General features: G+C 38.3%; 1 protein-coding gene across 3 annotated transcripts in view; it reads left to right on the top strand.

The window, feature by feature from the left end:
• KIDINS220 (kinase D interacting substrate 220) overlaps window positions 1-27,089 on the top strand; it is a 75,948-nt gene that overhangs the window by 26,311 nt on the left and 22,548 nt on the right. For all 3 annotated transcript variants that reach the window (XM_063150810.1, XM_063150809.1, XM_063150808.1), the window contains exons 15-22: window positions 91-256; window positions 1,132-1,283; window positions 3,673-3,962; window positions 7,691-7,831; window positions 8,450-8,693; window positions 8,861-8,949; window positions 9,925-10,069; window positions 11,635-11,797. In XM_063150810.1, coding sequence (XP_063006880.1) covers window positions 91-256; window positions 1,132-1,283; window positions 3,673-3,962; window positions 7,691-7,831; window positions 8,450-8,693; window positions 8,861-8,949; window positions 9,925-10,069; window positions 11,635-11,797 — 1,390 coding nt within the window. The remainder of the gene's footprint in view (window positions 1-90; window positions 257-1,131; window positions 1,284-3,672; window positions 3,963-7,690; window positions 7,832-8,449; window positions 8,694-8,860; window positions 8,950-9,924; window positions 10,070-11,634; window positions 11,798-27,089) is intronic.

Here is a 27,089-nt window from a genome sequence, read left to right as displayed (position 1 = left end):
AACTCCATACTTTATCTGTTCAAACTTCCTGATTCTTTCAGCTGTCAATGTTGACTAAATTAAAACCATAACATCTTTTTAATATTTTAGCTGTCATTTACTTTGGTGGCCGGAGAGAAGGGGAGAGATGGAACTGGGCCTGGGTGTTAAGTACAAGGTTGGCAAGACATGTTGGATATTTAGAGTTGCTTCTCAAACTCATGTTTGTGAACCCACCAGAACTACCAGAGCAAACCACTAAAGCTTTACCTGTCAGGTTAGTTATTTCATTTATTTACTCTTGAATAGATCAGTCAGGCTCACTCTGATCCTTCTCAAACTGTGTGTTTAATGTGCACATTTAGCTTCCTAGGAAAATTATTGAGATTCCTATTAGAAAAACAGTAGCTCTGATCATAAACTTTTCAGTGTGAAGAAGATAGTAGTGCTCTCAAGAAAAACTATCCGCCAAAGTTGATGGAAGTGCTTTTTAGAATTAGGGATTTTGGCTATTGTACTAATGAAAATTTGTACCAGATAAAATAAAAACTTATGTATGTTGTGTATTATCTATGTTTATTGTTTGTTCCACTGATTACTTCTGTTAAGATTTGGGATTTTTTTTCCTCCCTGTAAGTAGAGCATCAGACTGTTCAAAGCTTCTAGTTTACCTGAAAACAGGAAGATTTATGCTGTGTGTTTGAAAATTTAATTTATATCTATTGCTTAAAGACTTCTATTTTAACCTCATGGTACTTTTATGTCATCTTATGTTTCTGTATTTTTCTAGTCCTCTATAAATATTTGAAAATAGATCAGAATGCAGTTTTGAAAATATTTGTCAATATTATGGTTTGGCATCATAAAGATATTTTCATGTTTTTACTGTCATCTGAGGTACTATTAGTGATGTGACAATTTTTATCTTTAAAAGAAATCAAGTTTTAGAATAGGAAGTGGGGCAAAGAAGAGGTTGATAAATAGGAAAATAGTTAAATTCCATGTAGATTTAAAAAAAAAATAAGTGTTTTACATTTCGTACCACTTAAAAAAAATTTTAAGTACAGAGATGCAGCAAGACTTTTGTTTTAGTTGCCAGAAAATATTTAAAGTTTTCTGAAGTGTACAAAATACATGCTTTTTCTCTTTCAGATTTTTGTTTACAGACTACAATAGACTGTCCAGTGTAGGTGGAGAGACTTCACTGGCTGAGATGATTGCTACCCTCTCTGATGCATGTGAAAGGGAATTTGGTTTCCTAGCAACAAGGCTATTTCGAGTTTTCAAGACAGAAGATACACAAGGTGGTTGTCTTTTTTTTTTTTTTTTTACCTGAATGACATTTCCAATTATTCCATTTCAGTGCACTGTTACCAGGGCTTCTGTTTTTTGCATTATAAGCTCTTTTTAGAAATTGTTGTAGCCAAGTAGAAATTCATAGAGAAGGGGAAACTCTTTGTTTGGAAGAGAAAAATGCCCCATTTTATTTACTAATCTTGATTTTATTAATATAATAAAGGAATATCACCTGTGAAGTATAGTTTTCAGAAACGGCAGTGGAAATAGATATTTATATTGCATCCTTATAGATGCAGCATATTTCCATAGAAATTAGGTCAATGTGTCTGAGTCAGATAAAGGGAAATGTATGTTTTGTGTATTGCTAAGAGAGGTTTGTTTAGTTTATTAGATTTTAATTTAGAGCTTTTATGAGTGACCACTACTTATTCTTGGAAATAATTAATGTGTTTAACATGTTGGTCCAATCCTACAAATTGCTGTGATTGATGCAAGTAAGGGGGGATGAAGTGTACCTACTTGATCCTACAAGCTTTTTCATTCTGCTTTTTCATTCATTTCAAACCTACATCTGTAGGTTTCTAGAAAAAGAAATTTGCAGAGTAGAGTATGATATTGTGAAGAAGGAGTACTAGGGCTTAACTTGTAATTAATTGAGGATTTGTTTGTACTTAAAGTTTAGTGTATGTCAGTTACTTCTCATTTCTTTTTGTCCGCAAATTGAGGAATCTGTCACCTGTCTCAAAGTGAAATGTTTAGACTCTTCTGTCCTGCAGAGGCTGGAAAAAACACACTCTGTTTGCTGTGTTCAGCTGTATGCTGAACACAACTTACTCCTCATTGTTCTTTTTCAAATTCGCTAAGTGTGCTTTATGGAAGAGATGTGTGGATTATTTAACCCTTTTTTCCATGTTAGGTTCTGCAGTTCCTCTCCTTGATCTCAGTGAAACAGCTTTCATGATGCTGTAATTTCTCCTGAAGATGTCTTTGGAATGGCAGTGTAGTGCTGGCTTCTTGTGATTATTTGCAGTAATCATCTTTTCCCTTTCATTTGTAATCGTACATTCACTTGTATTCTTTGCTCTGTTGCCTTCCTGTGCTCTGTCTAAATATCTATTTGATGAATTTATTCTATCTATTTGATGATTTTACACATTCTGTCCTTTTCTTGAGTTGTTTACAGGCCCAGGGTCATAGGTTTATTACCTCTATGTAATAAATGTTCACACGATGTTCACAGAAATTCCACAGAGGTTTAATTTTAGCCTTCTGTATCTTAATTTTTGTTATGTCTGTAAACTTGCAGACATGCCTCTTTCAATTGTCATTACATTGTTCATGATATTTGTGTCTCTCTAATCCAGTTCTGTCTCTTTCTAGTAAGAGGATGTTTACATTTCTACTTAAGCCTAGAACTGAATCTAATTATATCTGAGCTGTTCCCGTTCGTTTCTTGCCTCTCACTTCTGTCATTATGCATTTCTGTTGCTTTGTCCTTCGGCACAATCCTGTAAGTCATTTATGTCAGCGATGTGAAAAACCTTTGCAGCTCATCCCTTGGTAGAAAATAATATGGGCCACATATTAACCTTGAGTATTCTTTCTACTTTGATTTTCCCCCTGTAGTTCAAATACTGATGTTTAGCTCTCATAGTTGTGCTTTAGATCTTTGCTATTCTGTTCTTTGTTATCAACAAATGTGTCCAGAAGACAGCAATCTTCTAGATGTACCACTGGATCTGTACAGGTCCTAAAGGCAGAGACTGCTGCTTTGGAAAATGCTGTTTCTTTGGTCACAGATTTAGCTGTGCTAAGCTCCAGCTGCAGTATTTGCTTCTTTCTTATCAGTCCAGTTGAAGTCAGGAGCTCTGTACTCTCCTCTGGGGCCCTTGTGAGCTGTCCAAAGCATATTTGCTGCAGTTTTGCAGTTTGTGTGTGTTTTGGCATGCAAGAAAGGATGGCCTCAGGCTGCAGCTTGCAATTTTGGTTTAATTCTTCAATGGCACCATTACTATTAAATTATGTAAGTACCAGGTTCCAGTTTAAAACCAAATAGTTCCTGTACTGTTGTTCTACAATTTATTTATGTAAATACACTTTACAAAGAGATGCCACAAAAGGGGTGATAGCCCTGATACAAAATTGTCATTTCTATCCAGTGTGGATTTCTTGAAATTATGGAAATAAACTAAAGATTAAAGGAATATCTCTGCTTCATAATTGCCAAGAATTTTGACAAATAATAGATTTTTTTCTCCACTGGTTTGTGACTAGATGGTAACACTCCAGTAAGCTTTTGTGCCAGTTAGTGTTTTATGAGAAGTATGCAAGTTAATAGATTTTTCACTCACCTATCATTGTACATTAATTCTAACAGCAGTACTTGTTTCCTAGGTAAAAAGAAATGGAAGAAAACTTGCTGCCTGCCATCCTTTGTGATTTTCCTGTTCATCTTGTCTTGCGTTGTTTCTGCCATCGCCCTGTTGGCGATTTTTAATGTGGAGTCAGCCAACATGACAGTGAACGTTATTCTCATAACAGTGACCTGTATTGTTGGCTTGGCCTTTTTCTTGAATTGCCGCACGTGGTGGCAGGTGATGGACTCGGTTTTGAATTCTCAGAGAAAACGGCTGCACAGTGCTGCCTCCAAGCTTCACAAGCTGAAAAGTGAGGGCTTCATGAAGGTGAGTGTTTGTGTGAATTGGCCCTTAAAAGGAATGAAACAAACCCCCAGACATGGAGCATTATTAAATTGGGGCACCATTAATTTAATTAAGCTAAGTCTTACAACAGGAGAATGAGACTTGGTGAGTTTTTACTAAATGGAACACTTCTGTGCCAGTGGTAATTGTGCGTAGTATATGACATCTATCTGCTTAATCCTGAATGTTAAATTTGGGGTTTCAATTTTCTGATTTTATTTTTGCTGGGAAGAAAGTACTTGGGAAAAAATTCTCAATTACCATTATTTCATAAAAGCTTACTTTAGATCATAAGATGAGAAAGAATAGCTTTGAGAATCTTCTAAAGGTGTAAAAACAAGCCTAACTTTGTCTGTCTGCAAGACCTCTTTGCTAAGAAAGGAACTGTAGCACTGAAAGAACATTACAAAGCACTCCATTTAATGAAAAATGGTATTTCATGAAAAATGATAGAAAATACTATTGTTTTGCTGTCTTGTATCTATAAACTGATATACTCTCAGGCTGTCATCAGATATGCTATATGCTCCTCTTTGAAAGTAAAATGTAGCATCGTGATGTTTAGCTTTGTAGATTACAGCCAATGTATAAAAATCTGTTGTACAAATATTTTCCATACAATAGAATAGTTTGAGTTGAAAGGGACCTTTTAAAGGTCAGCCAGTGCAACCTGACCTTGAATATTTCCAAGGATGGGCATCTACAACTTCTCTGGGCAATCTGTACCAGTGTTTTACCACCTCATTTTAAACAAACTTCTTTCTTATATCTAACCTAAATTAACTGTCCTTCAGTTTTTAAAACCAATCCTCCTTGTCCTCTTGCAAAAGGCCCTGCAAAAAAGTTTGTCCTCATATTACCACCAGGCCTCTTTAGGTACTGGAAAGCCACAATAAACATCTCCCCAGAATGTTATCTTCTTCAGGCTGAATAATCCAAATTCTCTCAGCCTTTCATCACAGCAGTGGTGCTCCATCCCTCTAATCATCTTTGTGGCCTTCTCTGGACTTGCTCCAATACATTGGTGTCATTGCTGTTTTGAGGAGTGCACAGTTGGATGCAGCACTGCAGGTAGGGTCTCACCAGAGCAGAGCAGAGGTGCAGAATCCCTCCCTCACCTGCTGCCCACACTGCTTTGGATGTGTCCTGTGCAGCCCAGGACACATTTGGCTTTCTGGGCTGCAAGGGCTCATGGCTGGGCCATGTCCAGCCTCTCACCCCAGCATCTCCCAAGTCCTTCTTGGCAGGGCTCCTGTACATCTGTTCATCCCCTAGACTGGAATGATACCAAGGACTCAGTACACAGGTGCAGGGCCTTGCTCTTGGCCTTGTTGAACCTCATGAACCCCCTTCCTGAGCTTGTCTAGGTCCCTCTGGATGGCATCCTGTTCCTCAGATGTGTGAACTGTGCCACTTATCTTGGTGTCATCTGCAAACTTGCTGGGCATGCACTTGATCCCTTCATTCATGTCATTAATACAGATATTAAATAACACTGGTCCCAGTGTAGATCTCTGAGGGACAGCACTTGTCACTGATGTGCTTGGGACACTGAGCCATTGACCCTTTGTTATTTTTTGCATTTCATGACAAGTTCAGCTCCAGCTGTGCCTTGTCCTTCCTCACCACATCCGCTCACAACCAGAGTGTCCCTACACTCTTCCTAGCGCACCTGTGCTTGCTTCCACTGCCTGTGCATTTACGTCTTGGTCTTTGGTTTGACCAGCAGGTCTCTACTCAGTGCAGCCAGCTTTTATTCTTCCTTGCCAATTTTCTTCTTCTTCTAGGGATTACAGACTTTTGTGTTCCATGGAAAGCATCCTTAAAACATCTGCCAGCTGTGTTGTTCCTGTAGTCAGTTTTCCAGGGGGTCTGTTGACTATCTCCTTGAAGAGCTGAAAGTTTGTTTCCCTGAAATGCAGTGTGCTGACTTTATTCCTTACCTAACCCATTTCTCTCAGGACTTCAAACTCCAGCAGTGTGTGATCACTGCAGCCCAGGATGCAGCTCCAAGCTTGTCATCCCCAGTTAGCTCACTTACATTAGTGACCATCAGTGCTGCTCCCCTTCTGGTAGGGCTTGTCTATTACCTAGCTGAATTCCAGCAATTTCCTGGAATGCTGACAGCTCGTGACAACATTCCAGATGTTGGGGTCATCTACGTTCCCCAGGAGGATGCAAGTCCACAAGCATGATGCCTCCTGTAGCTGGGACACAAAGACTTCATCAATAGGCCCCCCTTGATCAGGCCTGTTACAGACACAAACCCCAAGGTGTCATTTATTGGTCTGGTCCTCACAAATTTTTGTGCACTGACTCCACCAGTTTGTGGCTGCTTCTCAGAGGCATCTTTTTGTAATCTCTCCATCTCTTGATGTAGAGGGCAACCTCTCCTCTCCTCCTTTCTCTCCTGTCCCATTTGAACAGCCTGCAGCCATCAACAGTTCCACTCCAGTCATGGGATTCATCCACCAAGTTTCTGGAATGGCAGCTAGGTCACAGTTTTCTGGCAGCACGGTGGCCTCCAGCTCCTCCTGTTACCCAGTCTGTGTGCACTGAGGTAGAGGCACCTTGGCTGGGCTGTGACCTGTGTCACCTTCTTAGAGGAGCACCCTTTAATTCCTTTGAAGTGTTTTAGTGGTGTTTCCCTGTTGGCTTCTGTAACCTCAGGAGTTCCTGCCTCATCTCCATAAGACTTCCAAGTATGCTCCAGTGTCGCCTGCACATCTCAGATGAGGGCCCTCACTAGCCCTGCATCCCTCTAACCTTGGTGTGTCATACCACAGTTTGTTTGAGCAAGCCTGATTCATCCCACTCCCTCTTGTTTAAAGCTGTGTCAGTTAACCCTGCTGGCTCCTGGTCAAAGGCTCTCTTGGCCCTTTGAGAGAGGTGAATCCCATCTGATGCCAGCATGCCTAGTGCCATGCTTTTACAGCACAGAAGACCTGATTGTGTCTTGGTACTGTGTTTCTTGACAGTTGTTTGTTGAGTGGTATTGATCTGACATAACTTCAGCCTTTAGGAGTTAGGTTCACCCTTTGCCATCAAAGGAGAGAAGTAGGCATTTCAGAAGAGTTGTTAATCTCCTGTTTTATGTCGTCATTGTGCACATTCTAATGAATCTACTGGTTAAGAGATCAGATTTTAATGTCTACCTGTTAGCTGCTGAAGTTAGGAAAGGCAAATTCCACCTTTGTTTCTATGTTATGGTTGGTTATTACATGTGTAACAATATTGAAAAGCCTAACAAATCTTCAGACTGCGTATCTTGAAGAGCAGTGACTGAGTATTAGAGTAAGAGCATAGTGTGCTTGGCTGGAAGGCAGATAGAAAACTTTGCTGTACATTTTATGCAGAGCAATGTTTGAGGACTAGCTGAAGCCACAAATGCACTTTTATTTACTTCTGTTTTACTGTGCATAAATATTATTTTCTTAAATAACCTTGTAATGGCTTTTAAATAAGGATAGTTTGTTATATCAAAGTGGAATATATGTTTCTGCTGTACATTTTTGTTCAAGTAGGAAATAAATACATTGGAAGTGACATTTTAGGACTTTTCACTTTGAGTATTTGTAAATTTATTCTTGTAATCTTACTGAAGTATTTTCGGTGAAAATAGCAATCTGGAAAAGGCAATATATGTACTTTTATCAGTTTTAAGTATTATAGACATGTCTTTTCCTTCTTTTTTTTTTTAATTTTTGTAGGTTTTGAAATGTGAAGTGGAACTGATGGCCAAAATGGCAAAAACCATTGACAGCTTCACTCAGAATCAGACAAGGCTTGTTGTAATTATTGATGGACTGGATGCTTGTGAACAGGACAAGGTTTTACAGATGCTTGATACTGTGAGTTGGATCATTTTATAAAGATAACTTCTGGATTATATGCATGATCTCTTCCACATATAAGCTCAGATAAATTCAGTTATTGTGTGTTTTCTGTAGAAAGAAAGCTATGTTGTGGTAATTAATATTTGTGTACATTGGCGTAACTATAATGCTAAGAGTGATGTCCTTTAAAAGTTGGAAATTAAATTGCATGTTAGTACTTTTGAAAAGGTTTGAAACAATCAAATATAAACTATGGAAAATAATTGTTCTGTTGAAACAAGCTTAAAATGTTTGGAGAGTTTTTCATTTTTTTACCATTGAAGTACTTTAGATGAAAAATATTTAAATGCTGAATATTTGTGGGGAACTAGAACATTACTGCATGATACATCCTTGGTGATGACTTCCACTGTAAATTCTGCTGTTCAATTGTTGAGTGTGCTTATTTCTAGCTGTGGATAAGTTCCTAATGTTAGATATCTCTTATAGAAGAAGCTGACATGTCCATTCATCTCTTGGCCTCTCTTTATATTCATTCCTTGAACAGAATGAATATAAAGTGTTGAGGCAAATGTTCAAGTGATCTGCAGCTACAGTTGTTACTAACAAGGTTTACTGTCTGCTTTTTTCCAGGTGCGAGTCTTGTTTTCGAAAGGCCCGTTCATTGCGATTTTTGCAAGTGACCCCCACATTATTATAAAGGCAATTAACCAGAATCTCAACAGTGTTCTACGGGATTCAAACATCAATGGCCATGATTACATGCGAAATATTGTCCATTTGCCCGTTTTTCTGAACAGCAGAGGGCTTAGTAATGCAAAAAAACTGATGGTAGCTTCAACAACCAATGGGGATATTCCTTATGCAGATAGTGTAGGTAAGGTTCTGCAGGACGGTGATATGAGCATTACAAAAACAATGATCCAAAATCTGTGTTTTGGAAGAAATTGTCTAAATAATTGACAGATCATTAGTGTTATTTTTATGGGTCAGTTGAATGTATATGACTGGAGAAGATGCCTACCTTTGTTTTCCTTTCGATAGGGTTGCATGAAGAGGTTGACAGGAGAGTTTCTCAGAACAGTCTTGGAGACATGGCCAAGCTTGGTAGCAAAACTGCTCTCAACAGGCGGGTGAGAAGGATTTTTAATCTAAATAGATACTGGTAAAACCTTTTTTTCTTTTCTGTTTGTTTTTGTTTTTTTTTTCTTTGACATTTTCAATAGTATCAACTTGGAAGACTTATCAAACCATTCTTATTAAATTTTTATAAATGATCCATATAAGAAAAGTCCATTCTTACATGAGTAGACTGATGCTCTGTCAAAGAGGAAAAAGTTTTCTTGGTCACCAAAGTATTCCTTTCCACAAAAAATAAATACAGCTCTCTGTGAATGCTGAGGTGATACAGCAGATCTGGTAGGAGCTATGGTCTGTGTGTGTATTTTGGATTTTTTTTTTGTGTAAGCCTGACATCAGTTGTTGCAGGATGTTGCAACAAGAGACAGTAACTGAGTTAATCAAAGCAATATTAGGTACGAGACTTGTACTGCAATGTCTACCACATTCTTTTTCTGCTTTCTGTTCTTTCAAATTTACATAAAATCACAAACTGGCTGAATAAAAGGTATCTAGAAAGTTGTGAAAAGCAACACAGCCTCTGAGGATACTGAGGTTTTGGAGCTGCCATTGGTAGAGACTGGGAGTTTGGTAGTGGAGGAGCCTGATGGTCACTTGAATTTTTACTTGTAGTTAGTAAATGGGTCATATTAATTCACTAGAAAGACAGTCAGAAGTGATGATGGAAATGCTGAAAGTAGTAATCTTTCTAGAAAATATTGTGCTGTGCCACTCTATTTTGCCCTCTCAGAACTGATGTAGAAGTAAAATGTGTAACTCTTACCACTTCTTGGCTTCTATGGAAATAATGTTCAGCTTTTACCTAGGTAAATCAGAATTAAATTCTTGTATGCCTGATATTACCTGTCAGCCTCACAGACTTACTCACAAAGGCTCTAACTTGATTATCAAGTAAAACTGAAGCATTTGAAATACATAAAAGCTTTTGATACTAATCAATATTCCTTGGGTTTTTGTTTCATTATCAGGATACTTACCGAAGGCGCCAGATGCAGAGGACCATTACCCGCCAAATGTCATTTGATTTGACCAAGCTGTTGGTTACAGAGGATTGGTTCAGTGATATCAGCCCTCAGACCATGAGGAGGTTGCTAAATATTGTTTCAGTGACTGGTAAGCGTGACATGCTGGTGTGCAGTAAACAGGATTGTGTTTTGGCTGCTTCTAGTTACACTCAGACTTTGAAGTATGTAAACTAAATTGAACAAGTCAGTCCATCAGTTGCTTTTGAAAGTCCTTCTGAAGCAAACTCTTCCATAATGTAGGAAAACATTATTGACCATTCTACATGGAATTTGAAAGATACATAATATTTGTTGTTCCATTGACTTCACTTGGGAGACAAATGATTCTAGTCTGCATTTTTAGGAAATTTTACATTTTTTTATTTTGAAATGGTATAAGAAAATTACATTTTTCAATTTCATAATACTGTGGTGTGAGCAAAGATTGTAGTGATGACATGTGAAAACGTAAGCTGTGAGTGGAAAACCAAGTATATATCCTGTTTATTTTTGCTATGAGTATTTGCATTTTTCCCTGAATGATTGTGTGAGGCTGATGAAAGCTTTTTGTCACCTGGTTTTCTTCAATAAAACACAGTCAAGACATTGGTATCTCTGAACTTTAAAAACTGGAAATAACTGGGAAGGGGCTTACAGAGGTTTAATAAAAACATGTTTTGTGTAGTAAGTGAATGGGGAGGGATTATTTAGTGTCTTTTCTATTACAGACACTAGAAGGCACTGGGTAGCCCTACAGCTACCCAGAGCAAAGAGAGTGAGTTACTTTTTACACTGTATAGTTAAGAGAATAAATCTGCAACAGATGTCAAATTCTGGGCTAATGTTTTAAATAAGTGTTCTCTCTCTTAGCTTGTTACTGCAATTTGTAGCATGTAACCTGTCTTGTTTTGGCAAATTACCGTGCAGTTATGAAATTATAACAAAATCACAAAATGTTAGTTGTAAAATTAAACTTAAAAAAATAGACCTTACAAAAACACTTTTAGTGTAGTACAGTCTGTGGTTAGACATGGTGATTTCATAAACACCTTTATGAACAGAGCCTTCAGGCTGTAGGTTACATGTAATTACAGATACTAATAAAAGACTTACAGAAAATTTGCTGAAACTTCAAGTGCCTAAATTGTAGCATTGACTTTTTCTGGTTTTTAAAATAACCTGATTTGTAATTTATACCTTACTAACCTAAACAGTTTTTTTTCATAGCTATTGAAGTTGGCAGTTGTATGCTTAACTTGTTTTGACCACATTTCATATGCCAGTGCATAGAAAATCTGTCAAAATATTAGCATAAAATTCTGTGTTTAGATGGAGAAATTAATGCTGTGTGAAATTCTTTATTGAATTTGGTTGAATTAAGTAAAGATTCACCAGTAGCAGGATGATAGCAATTAGTGTTTAAACTGGGGCTGAAGTTGACAGTTTTGGAGAGTCTCATATTTTGACCAGTATTTGCAAGGATTTTTATTAGACTTTAAAGTTGTATTTTTGGATGCATCTTGCAATGATTTTGAATTTACTGAGCTAAAAATGTAATAGCAGGAAGTTCACACATCAGATAATGACATAGTAACATAGCTGTTACTTTGAGGGGAAACAAAGGGGAGAAAAAAAGTCCTCTATGTTTTCTTTTATTCTTTCTTGTTCTTTTAGGTCGTTTATTGAGAGCCAATCAAATCACATTCAATTGGGACAGACTGGCAAGTTGGATCAATCTCACAGAGCAGTGGCCATACAGAACATCATGGCTCATCCTGCATCTTGAAGAGACTGAAGGTGTTCCAGATCACCTGACTTTAAAAACCATCTATGAGAGGTAGTCATTATTCTGGTAATGGTGTGCAATTTCAGTGATTAAAATAGTGATCGTTATTAATGATCACTAGAATAACATGGCTTTCAAACATTTATCAGGTTATAATCTAAAATTCCCACAATCTCACCCTCTTTTGCTGGCTTTTGAAAACTTCTAAGTGAGTTTCATTGCTATTTGATGCACTATGTATGAATGAGTGCTTTGTATTTAAACCAAAGAGAACTGTACAGGTATTCTTTCACAGGCAGCTAACTGTACTTTTGTCTCTTGATATCCTTTTCATCTTTACCTTGGCCAAGCTACAAGTTGGGTATTTTTTCCACTTCTTTGTTAATCTGAAGTAAGCTCAGCAGAAACTGGCCTTACTGATAAAAATCTGTGAAGGTTTTGTGCTTAGCAGGTGTGCTATGGCAATGCCATGTTCTGCAGTTAGGGATGTGAAAAAGAGGCATGATTTTCTCCATTTCTGCTACTAGCTTTCCAACAGAGCTGTCTAGGTATTACTACTGAGAACAAATTGCCTAGTGTTGCCAGTGAACATCTCTCTCCAGAACCCTCTGCTTGTAAGAAAGGATTTGTGGATTGTGACCTGATGACAGTGAGAGAAATGGAAGAGAGAGATGTGACTGAGAGTGGGGCCTATAGAAGAAAGGCAGAATCTGAGAATCAGAGTCAGGGGGAAGAGGGAAAGGTTTGACTTGAATAAAATATAATGGAGATCAGATGAAAAGAACAGCTGAGGTAAAGAGAGAAGATTGTGACTGACTGAACAAGTTACCAGAAAATCTAGAGATTTTGCAGGGTCCAGGGCAATGAACTTGGAGAGAAAATACTGGAAGTGTGCTCTGCAGCGAAAGTCAAGGAGTAGGAGATGAACTGTGTGAGGGTCTGGGGTGGGCTGAGAATGGTTGAAGTGTTGGGAATGGAATTAGGATTGTTTGAGAAAGATTGAATGAGTTTAGAAAAGTTGAAGTGCAGTTAGGATCTGAACACAGAAATCTCAGAAGGTAGATGGATAAGAGTAGATTTGGCATGATGAGGCTGAGGATTGAAGACAAATGAAGAGGGTAAGTAGTAGACTGAAGTAGTTGACTGGGTTAAGCTGGAAGATGGCTTTAGAAATACCAGACTTCACAGGTAAATTGAGTGCATGTTTAGAAAACATCTCCTCTAGAATATGGATAAAGTTTTTGAGTTTTGCATTTCCTCTGTGAGTATAATATACCTGTAAAATCAAAGGTAAAGCACAGGGAACCCATCTTTCCACTGTATGTTCACACAACTAGTGTCACAAATGTTTATGTGATCAGCTAAGTAAAGTAATTCAGAATCATCAGGAATTCCCTTTTCTGTCATGCTTTTTATTCAAACTTCTCTTTGTTCAGATTTCTGTATAGCATGTTTCACAATTTTATATTTTCAGTATTTACCCAACAAACTCATTACAGTTTTCTGTTTGTTGGCACCCAGAGTAATAAATCACTTTGGGATGACTGAAGTCCAAACATATCTTCACAACATAACAATGTCCTCTGATAAACCAGAGGAGGTATTAGAGACCTGATTTATTTTCATAAATGACTGCTAGTAATTCCAGTATTCATGGATATTAAATCGTAGCAAACCAACATAAATAAAAGAAAAGGACATTCACAAGTGAATGTGAATAACTTGGGTTCTGGATTGTTTGTTGTTAGCACAAACACTTGAGTTGTTGATGCTTAGTGCCAGCTGGAGCGTGTCATGGTGTATTAGGTAAGGTGTGGAGGAGATTCATGGCTGCTGCTATGTTGTGCCTCTTGCTATGCAGGTTTGGAAGTTGTTTGGAAGTGATACAGCCACTTGAGTAGACTGCTAGTTCATAACTGACAATTACAAGTGTATAGGTAATTTTTTAGTGTTTAAATAAACCAGAGTACATAATGGGAAGAAACAATGAAGGAACTCTGTACAGTGTATTGGAAAAGGGAAGGTCATCATCATCTTTTAAGGAAAGATGTTTGTGTTCTACCTTCAATACCAGAAAAATGAGGAAAAGGAAAGCAAGACCAATATTCAGGGTTTTCTCTTTAGCAAAAAAAACCAACAAAACAACACGCTTATTTGGTACAAAAATTATAAAGCTAGAAGACTCAGTTTCTTTAGCTTCTTAACAATTAAAGAAAAAATTTTCTAGCAATAATGTTGCTGCATGCTCAGGAAGAGAATTGGTGTCTCTCAGCCCTTTTGTTGAACCTGTGTAAGGAACTAAATATATAACTTTCCTGAAGTATTGACAAAGCTGAGGTCTCATCTGTCTGGTGATTTGGGTGATCATCTTTACCATATGCTCAATGTGAAAAGGTCTGTGAACTCTTCTCTGGGATTATATAGAGCTCTAAAAATTCTGTTTTATCCAAAGTAATCTTTCAGTGTCATTGCTATTCTTTTTATCTGCAACTGTTTAAAGTAACTTGACTCAAATAACTGTTTCACTGTAATTTCAAAGTTAGTTCCTCTTCTAAAACTTCAGTTTCAGTTTTCTAAGTTTTATTAGTTTATAGAGCAGCTTTCCCATTTGGAGTCTCATAAATACCGGATCTTGATAATTATGTAGCTTGTTCCTGTACTGAGTTTGTTGTTCTCTGCTTTTTATTCTTCAGGGTTTTTTAATATCTTGATATTTTAGATCAGAGTCAAGAATATAGTTTTCCTAGTATTGAATAGTTTTTGTCAAACTACTTTTTATTGTGACACTGCACCTTTAGAGTTGCTGCTTGGACGTCTCTCGTCACTGAAAGGAATCTTGTAGGTTCTGTGTTAAATGTAAGACTTTGACACTTGATCATGTTCTCTGTGTAAAGAGAATCCTTTGATATTACAGCTGCTTTTCCAAATTTTAAAAGATCAAGTGTTAAAAAGCTTTTGAATCACAAGGATTCCCTTGCAGTGAGAACTCTCCATTGCCTTCCCCTCTGCTGCAGATGGTGCAGAGGGTGACCACGCTGGACTGACCAGTGACAGCTTCCTTCAGCGGAGGAGTTACTGTGGATGGTCACTGTGTGCGGTGGGGATGGGGCAGTTAACCCCGTATTGCCCTGCAGATGTGTCCCCGAGGCGGGCTGTCCCCAGCTGTGTCCTGAGGCAGGCTGTCCCCAGCTGTGCCCCCTGAGGCTGGCTGTTCCCGCCTGTGTCCTGAGGCGGGCTGTCCCCAGCTGTGCCCTGAGGCGGGCTGTCCCCAGCTCTGTCCTGAGGCAGGCTGTCCCCAGCTGTGTCCCGAGGCGGGCTGTCCCCAGCTGTGCCCTGAGGCGGGCTGTCCCCAGCTGTGTCCCGAGGCGGGCTGTCCCCAGCTGTGTCCCGAGGCGGGCTGTCCCCGCCTGTGTCCTGAGGCGGGCTGTCCCCAGCTGTGTCCTGAGGCGGGCTGTCCCCAGCTGTGTCCCGAGGCGGGCTGTCCCCGCCTGTGTCCTGAGGCGGGCTGTCCCCAGCTGTGTCCTGAGGCGGGCTGTCCCCAGCTGTGTCCCGAGGCGGGCTGTCCCCGCCTGTGTCCCGAGGCGGGCTGTCCCCAGCTCTGTCCTGAGGCAGGCTGTCCCCAGCTGTGTCCCGAGGCGGGCTGTCCCCAGCTGTGCCCTGAGGCGGGCTGTCCCCGCCTGTGTCCCGAGGCGGGCTGTCCCCAGCTGTGTCCCGAGGCGGGCTGTCCCCAGCTGTGCCCCGAGGCGGGCTGTCCCCGCCTGTGTCCCCGAGGCGGGCTGTCCCCAGCTGTGTCCTGAGGCGGGCTGTCCCCAGCTGTGTCCTGAGGCAGGCTGTCCCCAGCTGTGTCCCCGAGGCGGGCTGTCCCCAGCTGTGTCCTGAGGCGGGCTGTCCCCAGCTGTGCCCCGAGGCGGGCTGTCCCCGCCTGTGTCCCCGAGGCGGGCTGTCCCCAGCTGTGTCCTGAGGCGGGCTGTCCCCAGCTGTGTCCTGAGGCAGGCTGTCCCCAGCTGTGTCCCCGAGGCGGGCGGTGCCGCCGGGACTGTGCGGCGCGGCGCGGTGCCGGCAGGTGGCGCTCCCGGCTCGGCCCAGCCGCGGAGAGCGCTGGCGCCAGAGCCTTGGCTCGCTGTCTGCAGGAGAGAGCGATACTTTCATAACATACAAAAAATACGGAAAGAATCGGGTAGTCAAGCACTAAGAAGCAAAAGAATAAATATAGTCTTTAGTTAATTCTCCTCTATGCAGGCACAATGATATATGATTTCCATGATTATATGCTATTTTGCCTCTCTGAGATTCCCATCTTGTAATGTCCAGGATTTAATTTTGCAAACTAGTAAAAGAGAAGGCCATTTTTGTTACACTGCAGTGCTATCTTTTGGAGTTGAATGCAGTAACTAAAGTAAGACCATGAAACGCTGTTCCCCAACTATTAGTCAGAGTTTGTGTGATGCTGGACTAGTCACCTCTATAGTACCTTTCTCTTGGAGAGTATTCATGCCTCTGTGGGGAGGGAGGTGGTGTACAGCTTATGGTTCTGTAGGCTGAGTTTGCTAAGTACTCAGCTATATCTAGAGCTGCTGGGAGCTCTGCTTTCAGTTGGTGGAGTATTCTGGAAAAAAATGGATACCTCAATTTGGTAACTAAATAAATATACTTGTTATCTCTGTGCTTCAATTTGTCATTAAAAATAAAGCTAGCTAATATATTCTTATTATGAAGGCTTGTTGGGGAAAGTAAACTTGTCTTTTTGTATAGATACTGTGAAAAATATCAAAGACTAAATTGATGAGTATGAAACCAGGTCTGTCAGGAGAAGTGTATAGTTCCTGTTTCATACTATGCAGAGATGAAAAACCTACTGAATATCATATTGGGAACTTTTTTCCATAGTCCATAACAAAAAACCCAACAAACAAACAGAAAAACCACCCTCACAAAAAACCCCACCAAAACCAAAAGAACACAGACTCCCCCCACAAAACAACAACCAAAACCAACAACAATGACAACAACAACAAACCAACCAAAAAACCAAACCACGCAACCAATTAGAAAACCACAAAAAAAACCCAAACCAAAACAGAACCCACCCCCCCAACCCTCTAAAGAAAATTAGGGTTCAATTTGTGAAGAACCTTTATGAGCTGGGGTCACTTAACATCTCTTATGGTAACAGGTAGAGACTCTATGCTCTCAATCTTTTTTAGAGGGGAACAAGCCCATACTTTGTCACTGTGGCAAATTTTGAAAAGAAAATGCTGAATCTGCTTGGTTGGCTTTCAGTTCATATGCTCGAGAAAAATGTCTTTACTCTTTTTACTTCCTTAAACTGATCTGCTGTATCATCTCACTTCCATCCTCTCATTTCAGCCTCTCTCTATCTACTTGTCTGGTTGGTCTTGCTTTCCACCTGGTATATTTATTAGTAGTACTATTTACTCCTTCAGGCAATGTGTTGCCTTTTCTCATTATCAGGATTTTCATGTAGTCTCTCTCCTTACCAGGTTAACCTCTTAATTCTGATTTTGTTGCTCCTCCCCCTTTTGTGTTTAGGTTCTTCGGTGGTCAGGCTCACTGTTGTCATGACCCATATCTATATCGTGGTCTAATTTAATTATCTTTACCATTTTATTTATAGCTATGACATAGAGTTAATATTTCTCTACATTTATGTTGTGCTGCATTCTCTTCTGTAAAGAGTCAATTTTGTGTAATACCAAAGTGGTTTGCAGAAATTGCAAAAGGCAAATTTTTAAAGCTCAGAAGTGAAATAAAATATGTGGGCTTTCTGCAAATAAATTTCTAAGAGAATTAAGTTGTCAGATTAAAGCAAGTTTCTGTTGAATGTTTGGAACTGAGACTTCTCAGACTTGTAAATTAGCCAGCTATGGGAATGTGCTCTCATGTGAAGGCAAGTAAAGCATCCATGACACCACAATAAATGACAGTGTCAGATCTAAATAAATGATATCTTGGGAAAAGTCACTGTGGCTTTTGTAGAAAAAAGATACATTTCACAAAACTGAATTCTCCACAGAGTCAATGAACGTAGGAAGAAGACAAGGAAGTATTTTGAAATTTAAAACATTTTAAGCAAGATCTTAATCTAGAATATGTAAACATATTAAAATCTAGGATAATAACAGGCATGATTGCCCCAGGAAAACAAAAAAAGGAAGCAAATGATAGTAGTATGTGTGTAGTGAGAAACTTGCAGGTGAGGTTTCCAAAGATAATTTTTGTGCTATTTGACATACCAGTGAATGGTCTGACAGAGGGAGGTGGGCATATAACCAGGATAACAGTTTCACAGAGGGTTGTGGAAGCAGCTGTGAGTAAGTTGCAGGTCAAAGTGATAGTGGATATAGATATCATACCCTACTGGGGAAAATAGTCTTATCTATAGTCCTGCTAACACAGCAGTGGGCAGTAAATCTGCAGTAAGGAAAGGAATTTATCAATTGTTGCTGATTTCTCTGAACAATGTTTTGTGCCCCACTTCAGTCAGAAAATCAAACAGTGTCTTTAGGAGTTCCCAACAAATCAATGGACGGGCAGAATGTATTGTATTATACAAATCTGTGATTTTTCTAAGTTCTAAAGACTGATTTTCTAATAATCACATTTCAAAATAGTTGTACCAAAATAGATATATTTAAGAGGCTGAGGAAAGCTGTAGTCTCACATCAAGCAGTGACGACCCCCAGTTTTGCCAGACTTTCTCCTCTCTTTTCCAGCATTCCTCATTCTTAAGGCATTTGATTCATTTCTTTCTTTTCCCCAAAAGTCTTACTTTTTTCATTTCAGTTTGAGGCTCTGAATCTTGGTTGTCTTTGTTTCTTGATAGTTTCTACTTCTTAAGACTAAAGGTGTCAGGGATTGATATCACCACCATGTTGATCAAAAATCAGGCTATTAAAGCTGATTGTATGAGAAGAAATGTCTTCCCAATCCCTTTTCTCATCAATTTGCCTCACTAAATAAGATAATCCATGGAACACATTTTATCTCTTTGTATCCTTCTTATCATGGCAGAAATCAAAGTCTGCAGTACTTTGTCAATTGGAAAATGTTCCTACAAATAACTGAAGTAATTGCATGTCTCTCTTGCCTGTCCCTCTGACAGAGGCATTAGGGAGAGTTTCTGTATCTATGAGTGAACCTGTTCTCTACTAGATGTGGCAAATTTACCAGACTGCCACTTCTTGGAGCTGTTAATAGCTGGACTGCAAGATTTATACAATTGAAAGTGAAATTTCAGGCATGCATATGCCTCCTGAGTTCAAGAATGTATTGTATGGCATTTCAGAAAATTATTGTAAATTTCCAGACACTTGAAAAACTATGGACTATGAATTTTTACCCCTGAAGGTCCTGTGCAGTCAGTGGTTCTGCTGTGAAACAATTCTGTTGTGAGTGCACAGAATTGCTGAAACAAGGCCTACCTTGCACCTAGAGCCTATTCAGTCAGTAACTGAAGCCCTTAAAAAGCCAAATAAAAGACAAAAAACATGTGGTTTGAGGATGTTTGAAGCAGGAGGATAAAAAGAGGTTCAGCACAAAGTACAGCAGTAAAGGCTACTTTAGTTCTAAGATAAATGTGTCTAAATTAGTTGTACCAAGTGCTGGGACACGATGTGTGACAGGTTGCAGGAACCTTCTAGTGGTGGTGAGCAAGATGTGTTGTCCAGCAGGCAAGGAAGGCCACTGTAGAAAAGTTCCAGTTGGCCTTTGGAAAGAAAATGGCAGGGAATGCACTGCAGGCTGCCAGAGCAATTTAATGATCTACCTGTTACAGAGGGCCCTTTGGAAAGAAAAAAGTCAGTATGAGGTTGATGACAATCCATGAGAATTTCCTCATGGTCATGCTCAGATACCAGACATTCACGCAGGTAGATGTGTGGTAAATATTGTCCTCTCTCTTATGGGATTAGGAGCTAGGTTCTGTATCTTTCTGAATATAATTCTAGCCATTAGCTGCTGAAACTGTGAGAAGTGTGAGGCTGGTGTATCTGAGGAGATAGTCCTAAGAGAGACCATGAGATCAGTGCTTAAAGATGCTGGGGAGGGGAGGGTGCTTGTCCCCATGACTGAAAATGCAATTTATTTAATGCTACAGAATTCAGGTATTCACACAACCTTCTATTCAGGTGCTTCCTGCTGGCTGCTTTTGATGTTAATCTGCTTTTTGGGCTTGATGTCACAAGGGACAGTCCTGCCTGTCATTCTTTGCCTGAATTTTGACCAAACTCTGGGGGTTTAAGACAGGGGCTTTGAGCAAACCAGAATATTAAGACAGTACTTTCTGATTTTTTATGAAGATATTTGCAAATAGCTGATGGTCCCTAAATTTCTGTGACTATTTTTATATATTTATTAAAAATATTAGAAGAGCTTGGCTCAGGATAGAAGAAACTCATGAGCCATCTGTTCAGATTGCGATCTCCACCCTTCCTTAATCTCCTTGAAAATATGCATTTTGGGAAGCTGAGGGAAACTATGGAAATCAAGAACTCTTTGATTTTGAAAAAAGAGATTTCTCAGGACAAGAAAATGGTTATACTTTTCTCAGAGTTGTAGGTAACCATTATTTAAAACTTAACAACGTGTAATTCATCCATCACTTGGGCTTAATTTAACCTCTGTGATAAAGTCTTTGTGCACATATGTGTGCATGCCTACCTATGATGGATGGCAAATTGGATGGCAATACGATGTGCCGAGGCAGAACACACCAAATTTAGAAGAATAGCATAACTGCTTTCTTTAATTCAGCATCATCTTCTCTTTCTTTTTCTTTTCCTTTTTTTGGGAAAGGAGGGAGGGGTTGCAGGGATGAAGGGAACCAAAGTATTTAAGCGAGCCATAGCTCATGTATTAATTTCATTTTAATGCTTTTGCAAGTCTTACAACATTCCAAGGGATGGATTATGGAATATATACTTTGTCTGATTTATCAATAATAGAAGGAATTGTTGTTTCTTAATTTTTTCAGTTCCAGTCCAGTTTCAGCACTGGTATATGATTTTCCTTGGGTTTTTTTCCAGTCTTTAGTGAAGTTACCCCGTCTTGAAATCAACCACTGAACGGTTTTTCTTTTATTTTTTTTCTTTTTTCTTGAAATTAAACTGGTTTAAGAAACAAATTGATTTATAAGTGATACTGCAGTTCATTACCATAGATTTGGAGTTCTATAACATAGTTTCAGTGGTGCCATGTTTTCCTGATAGATTCAGATCTCTTGTGTAATACACCCATGGTAATCAAATTAAGAAATCACTTAGTCAGGTTAAAGCATTTTTCTGTTTCATGTACGGTGGAATATTTCTCCTTGATTGTTTACTACTTCAATTTAAGAAAGTATATTTATAGCATACTAAAAATATCACCAAGATATAAATGATATGAAATTATTTTATTAAAGAATTTGATTTCATACAAAAATAGTATTCTGTAGCACTAGTAGTAAAATTTATTTTTCTCCATATAAAGGCTCATTTATTTTTATAGCAATTTGATGACACATCTGCTTGCTTTATTCAGCTGAAAAGAAAATGTTGGTTCTTGGTGTTTTGTAAAATTGCTTTGTTAAATTATTTTCAAAATCGTTCAACTTTTAACAAATGACATTTGATACTAACATTGGAAAGCAATTTCAGCTAATTAAGTAGATCCTTCTATAAACCATTGGAACATTAAGATGACAAACTGTTCATTCAGGATTATTTTAATTGGTACAATTATTGTAATTTTGTTGCAATTATGTGTTGAGCTAAAAGCTTTTGTTTAAATCATTTGAGGGTTTTTTTGTTAATATACATAAGCAAGAAGAAAAGAAGTAAAATAAAAATGGAAGATAAGCATTATCTGTTTACTTTTTCATTACAGTACTTTAGACAAATATGTATTGAATTATTCTTTTAGGAAAGTATGTTACATGCTTTCAGCAATTCTGTAGAAATTTTAAATGTTTAAATTGAGCAAGATCATTGAAATGTAACTTTTCTGGAAGGTTATTATGTTAATTCCAGTTTTGACACTCATAAATACCTTTTAAGAAAAAGGGTGAAATGAACTTCTGAGGGATTTGTGAGTTGCTTAATGCCTATTGATGTATTAATTTAAGAAGTGTAGCTATTTAGTGATTATAGAAATTAAAAATGAAAACGCCATGGAAGGTGCCACATTCATCACTCTGATGATAATGTTCTCTGCAATCATCTTTGCCCAGGCCAGGTTTAAATAAATCACTTCCTTTAAGTAGACAATTTAGTATTATAGACCTCACAGTGAGGCATTACTTCTAAAATGTTTAACCTGCTTTTTGTTTTTCTGTCTCCTTTTATTGCCTCGTACTTAAAATGCAGGGCACATAAAGTTATTCTGTTTCTTACTGTGCTAATAGTGTGGTCTCAATGTTAAAAGGCAGTGTACCAGTTGAGTAGTAGGTGGTTGATGCCCACCTTTTTTAAAATTCTTTTGCCTTTTGTAATTCAAATAGCACTGCAAAGCTGTGAATGAATCCGGGCATTTGTAACTGCTTTAACACTTTATTTTAATCATAAAGTATGGCAGAGAGTTGTTTAAAGAACAGAACTTTTTAATATGGCTCAGTGACAGTGTGTGATACTGGGTGTGGGAGATTAGTTTAATAAATACCAATCTTTTAAGCATCAGAATAGGTTTTTTTCTTTCTGAAATGATCAAAAGCAGGAACACTTTAGGAGGAGAGGTGGTTTATCTGCTGGTACTTGAATTGAATAAAGTCAGTTTTGCAAATCAAGTTTTCCTGAATACCTATGGTAATAGGAGTTTTTAAATAGCTATTGCATCTGTTCAGTGAAGTCTCTTCTGCTTAATATGCGCTGAGGGGACTTGAATTTTTGTCTACATAGATATATCAAACTATAGCTTTCTCTTTTTTTGGTCTTTATAAAGATAAAGCATTTGTTCCTTATGTTATATTATTGAGTGTGTGATGACTTTTTATTCCTATTTTTATGTGAATGGGCGTATAAGCGAATGTTCTTTTTCAGTGTCCAAGTGACCTGTTGCAGTTTTCAGTTTGAGAGAATATTTGTAGCACAGTTGCTGATATGTTGAAAGTACTGCAAAGTTCCTGGGGTGATTTGTGTGAGAGCTTTTAACACTGTCACTGTATTAACCAGACGTGAGAAGAGTGGGATAAGTAACTTCAGTGCAAAGCATAGGATTAGATTATTAGGTATTTGAGATCAGACGTCAAATTAGCAAACTGTTAAGCATAAAAATTTCATATTGCATTCCATAGCGGCCAAGATTTTCTAGTTTTGTGTTTCTCAGTATCAAACCTGTAGAAAATTGTTTCTTGTTTTTAATGACAAATTATTTCATTATTTTAAGCAACATTTTTGACTTGTACTATCTTGAGAGGAAAAAATTAAAAAGCCCATGATAGATAAAACATGACATGCCTTCATGCTCATGCCTTCTGTTGCTCTATTATTTAATAGCAATTAATGAAGTAATTTCCTTTTTATGGAGTGAGAAAGTTAAATTGCTCTTGTCCGTGCAGTTGCTTGCTCCTGTAAAACAAATGAAGAAAAAAGTTAGGTGTGCAAAGATCAATTTGAAGCATTTCTTTGTTTTTACCTTCAGGGAGAGAGGTTTGGAAAGAGCAGAGAGAACGGCCCTTTGAGGTGTGAGGGTTTGTAGAGAAGTCAGCCTTCCATCAGTGTGGGAACAACAGGGTTCTGCTCCATGAGCGAGGGTGGGCTGGGGGCTGAGGAGAGCTGTGAGGCAGGCACAGCACTGTGAGCAAGGGGAGCAATCCCTCAACAGCCAAACAGGAAAAGTGGAGCAGGTTCAGTGACAGGAACCAGGGACAGCCAGCAGCCCCCTGGTGTGTAGCCACAAGGCACAGCTCAAGGCAGGAAGTTAAGCCCGTGGTCAAGGTCAAGACCAAAGGTGCACAGATGTAGCTTGGAGGAGGACCAAGGGCAAAGGTCTGAGCTTAAAAGCTGTTCTTAGCTCAGACCTCTGAGGCTCCTCACAGCTCTTGTCAGCACGGCCTGGTTACTCAGCTACATTGGGTCAGAGCCAGCCCACCCCAAAAGCCCTGGCTGGGGGAAGAGGTGGGCAAATCCTGTTGGCATATTCCAGGGCCTGACATAACCAGTGGCATAGGCAATGTGGGCACCTCCAGTGCAGCCTCCAGTGTGGGTGAAGGTGGGTAATTTTGGCTGTTGCCATTTTGCCACCATCTAGCAGGGTAGTGAAGGAGATGGTCAATAGGTACAACAGCTTAGCTTCCTCTAAACTGTGCAGGCAGCATTCAATGCTGGACACACTGTCAGACATGGTTTGGTTATTTTCTAAGTCACTCATGAAAGTACACGGTGAACATAATTAGAACAAATTTGAATCTAATTTACAGAATGAAAGATAAGATGATGTACCTCTGTGTACTTGTACTAAATTGTCTATATTTCAGGGAAAAGCCAGGAATAATTCAACATTGTTGCAATGTAACTTATTCCCAAATGAAAGCAGTTTTTAATTTCAGCTGCTCATGGGAAAGCGATGTGGAGAGTAGTGGAATTAATTTTTAAGGTTCGCTTCAATCAATGAAATGTTTTGTTTTAGCTTCATTCCTTCTAAATTCAAGTAGTTTCTCCTGGAAACAGACGGTCTGTAACACTGACACTTTCTGATGTTTCTGATTTAAAAAATAATAATTTTGCCTCAGGAATCTAGCCCCAAAATGAAAAAAGTGTGTTCACAGTGCTTTATTTTTAGATCTGCATGCTTGTATTTTAGAAAAAGTAACTTCTAAAGTGCTTTAAATGCTAACCTTTTATTTTTTTTATCTGAGAAGTGCAGGCACGTATGGTTTTTGTGGCTCTTTGCCAAAAGATTATCATTTACATAAATATTTCTTTCAAAGGCGTAGTTTAAGACATTGAGCTCAGAAGGTTAGAATAGAGACTTCAATCTGCACACCAGCAGTGGGCTATTGGCTTCTGAACAGTAGCTTTGTTCTTCGCATTCAGAACACTGTTCGCATTCAGACTTAAGTAGAGCTGGCATTAAAAATCAGCTAATTTGTTTCATGTGATTCATCAGCTGTGTGTTTTATTTAAATCTATGTCACATTCTCTTTTGGCTTTTTATTTTGTAGATTGAAGTGTTGAAGTAGGCCACTCTTTAACTCTTCAGCTCCTGACTTGAAAAGTGACTTAATTTTTACATTTCCAGTGTTGAACTCTTGTCTAAAATTCAAACAATAAATATATATAACAAATATATGTATATAGCTAAACATTAAGGATCTTGTTTTTTTCCACAATCTGATGTTTGATTTAAAAGATACACATTTACAGTCAGTTTAGTTGTAGTTTTATAAAAGACTAAATAGAATAACATAAGGTAGTAGCTAAATATTAGTGTAAAATATGCATTTCTCAGATTCAGTGGAGTATACAAGTTTTACTTTGATACTGCCAATGTTCTTCTTTTTTTTTTCTTTTGACCTTTCACTTCTTGAGTTTAGGAATACTTTTAGCTTCTACTAGATTTCTTTAAACTCTGCCAGAGAATGAACTGTACCATTATTTGAAATTGTAACCTTTGAGTGTCAAATTTGTCTTCTCACAGAAGCACCACCTTTTATTCTCTTAAGGCTGAAGTCTCTGAAGTCTTACATACATTGAGCTTCCCTAAAGTGGATAATCCAGCTGCTATCTGGACAATGTCTTATAACAATTTGTTCTGCAGAACCTTTGTTAGAATAGGCTACACTTGCTTTTATGCTTTATATTTGTTACGTTTTTCCTGTGCTGTAAAGTGACCTCTCACTGTGAATATAGTTATTCACAGACACTGTTTATGACAGCATGGTATGGCAGAATCCTCTGTCTGTTAGGTACATGGTCCATTGTTTTCTGGTAAAATTTTTAGGAATTTGTTAATTCTACTCTTAGTATATGGCTAGAATGTGGTAAAAGATCAGATTGAAAGATTATCGCAGCTGAAATGCGTTTTTAATGCGATGGAGTTGCACTTACTTCAAGCATGTAGCATTGATTCTCTAATTTTTTATTTTTCTTAACATTAAATGCTATGTATTCTGTGTAAATCTGCCACTTTTGTTTCTGGAATAATCCCATGGTACATAAAATTCTACTTTCTGTGGAGGATTTAAAAATAAAGATTAAAAAAGATTGTTGCTTTTAAAAAGCAGACAAATTGTGAAATAGGGTGAGATTGTTCAACTAATGGTAGACTTAGTTCATTAGCTCTCTTAAAAATATAATTAAATTACTATACTACCAGCTGGGGGTTTCTTTTAAGTGTTTTTTTTTTTTTCTTTTCAAAGACACAATGTGATTGTGAATTTATTTAATGTAAGAGATTCCTGGTATATTGGTGATTTACGTAGTGTGCGTGAGTCTCCTGCCTTCCTTCCCATCCATGCATCAGTGCACTCATTTCCCCCATGACAGCATTGGTAGTTGCCTTAGCTCTTCTAATTGTCCAGTAGTTGAAGAAAACACACTTTCTTTGTTCTATGCTACCTTCTTCTTTTAAGCAAGTTACAGCAGTTCACAGCGCAGCCAACACACGTATGCTGTTCCCCTTTATCATGGAGTTGTAGCCTTAACATGTCTTTGAAAAGAGCCATTAAAATCATAAATAATTTTATAGGATTTTTTTTTGTTTTTTTCTCCTCATAATTTTTTTTCTATTTTACTTTATGTACAGTGTGGTTACTTCACTGGTATCCATATAGAGTGGTATCACAGTCACTTTATAGCCATTTCTGTAACTGTGTTCACTGTTCTCAGTACATTCTTCCACTGTTTACATATTTATTATGCTAGATTGTGAGTACTTTTTCATTTTCATAATCTTTAATTTAGATTATAATTTCTCATTTAATATATGATGCCAGTATTATGAGATGAAATATCAAGTAAGATAGGTCCATCTGACCAACAGTGTCAGCCTCCATCACTTGCTTGGTAGGAGCTTTTCATAAACTTCCACAAGACTAACATTTAATCCTACTTGTTCCTTCCTGAAACTCCCCTTTATACTACTGCTCACAAAACCCCCACTGTTGCTTGACAATAGTCATAATGCATGAACAGTCCCTTACATTGATCATGTCTCATGGTTTTATTGTTTTCATTTGTTTGTGACTTTTTCTTAGAAGGTGAATTGCTTGAAAGCAGGTGGTTGTTTTCCCACTTTTTACAATTAATGCACAGTTAGATTTTGATCAATTTCTAAGATGCCTGTTCCTGTTACCAAAAGTTAGTTTAAAAATGAGGCTATTTTTCCCATGAAATTTCTGAATTGGGTA

This window comes from Melospiza melodia, chromosome 3 (assembly GCF_035770615.1).
Source record: "Melospiza melodia melodia isolate bMelMel2 chromosome 3, bMelMel2.pri, whole genome shotgun sequence".
Classification (NCBI taxonomy): domain Eukaryota; kingdom Metazoa; phylum Chordata; class Aves; order Passeriformes; family Passerellidae; genus Melospiza; species Melospiza melodia.
The sequence above is the reverse complement of the archived record's forward strand: the minus strand, read 5'-3'. Positions and strand labels throughout refer to the sequence as shown.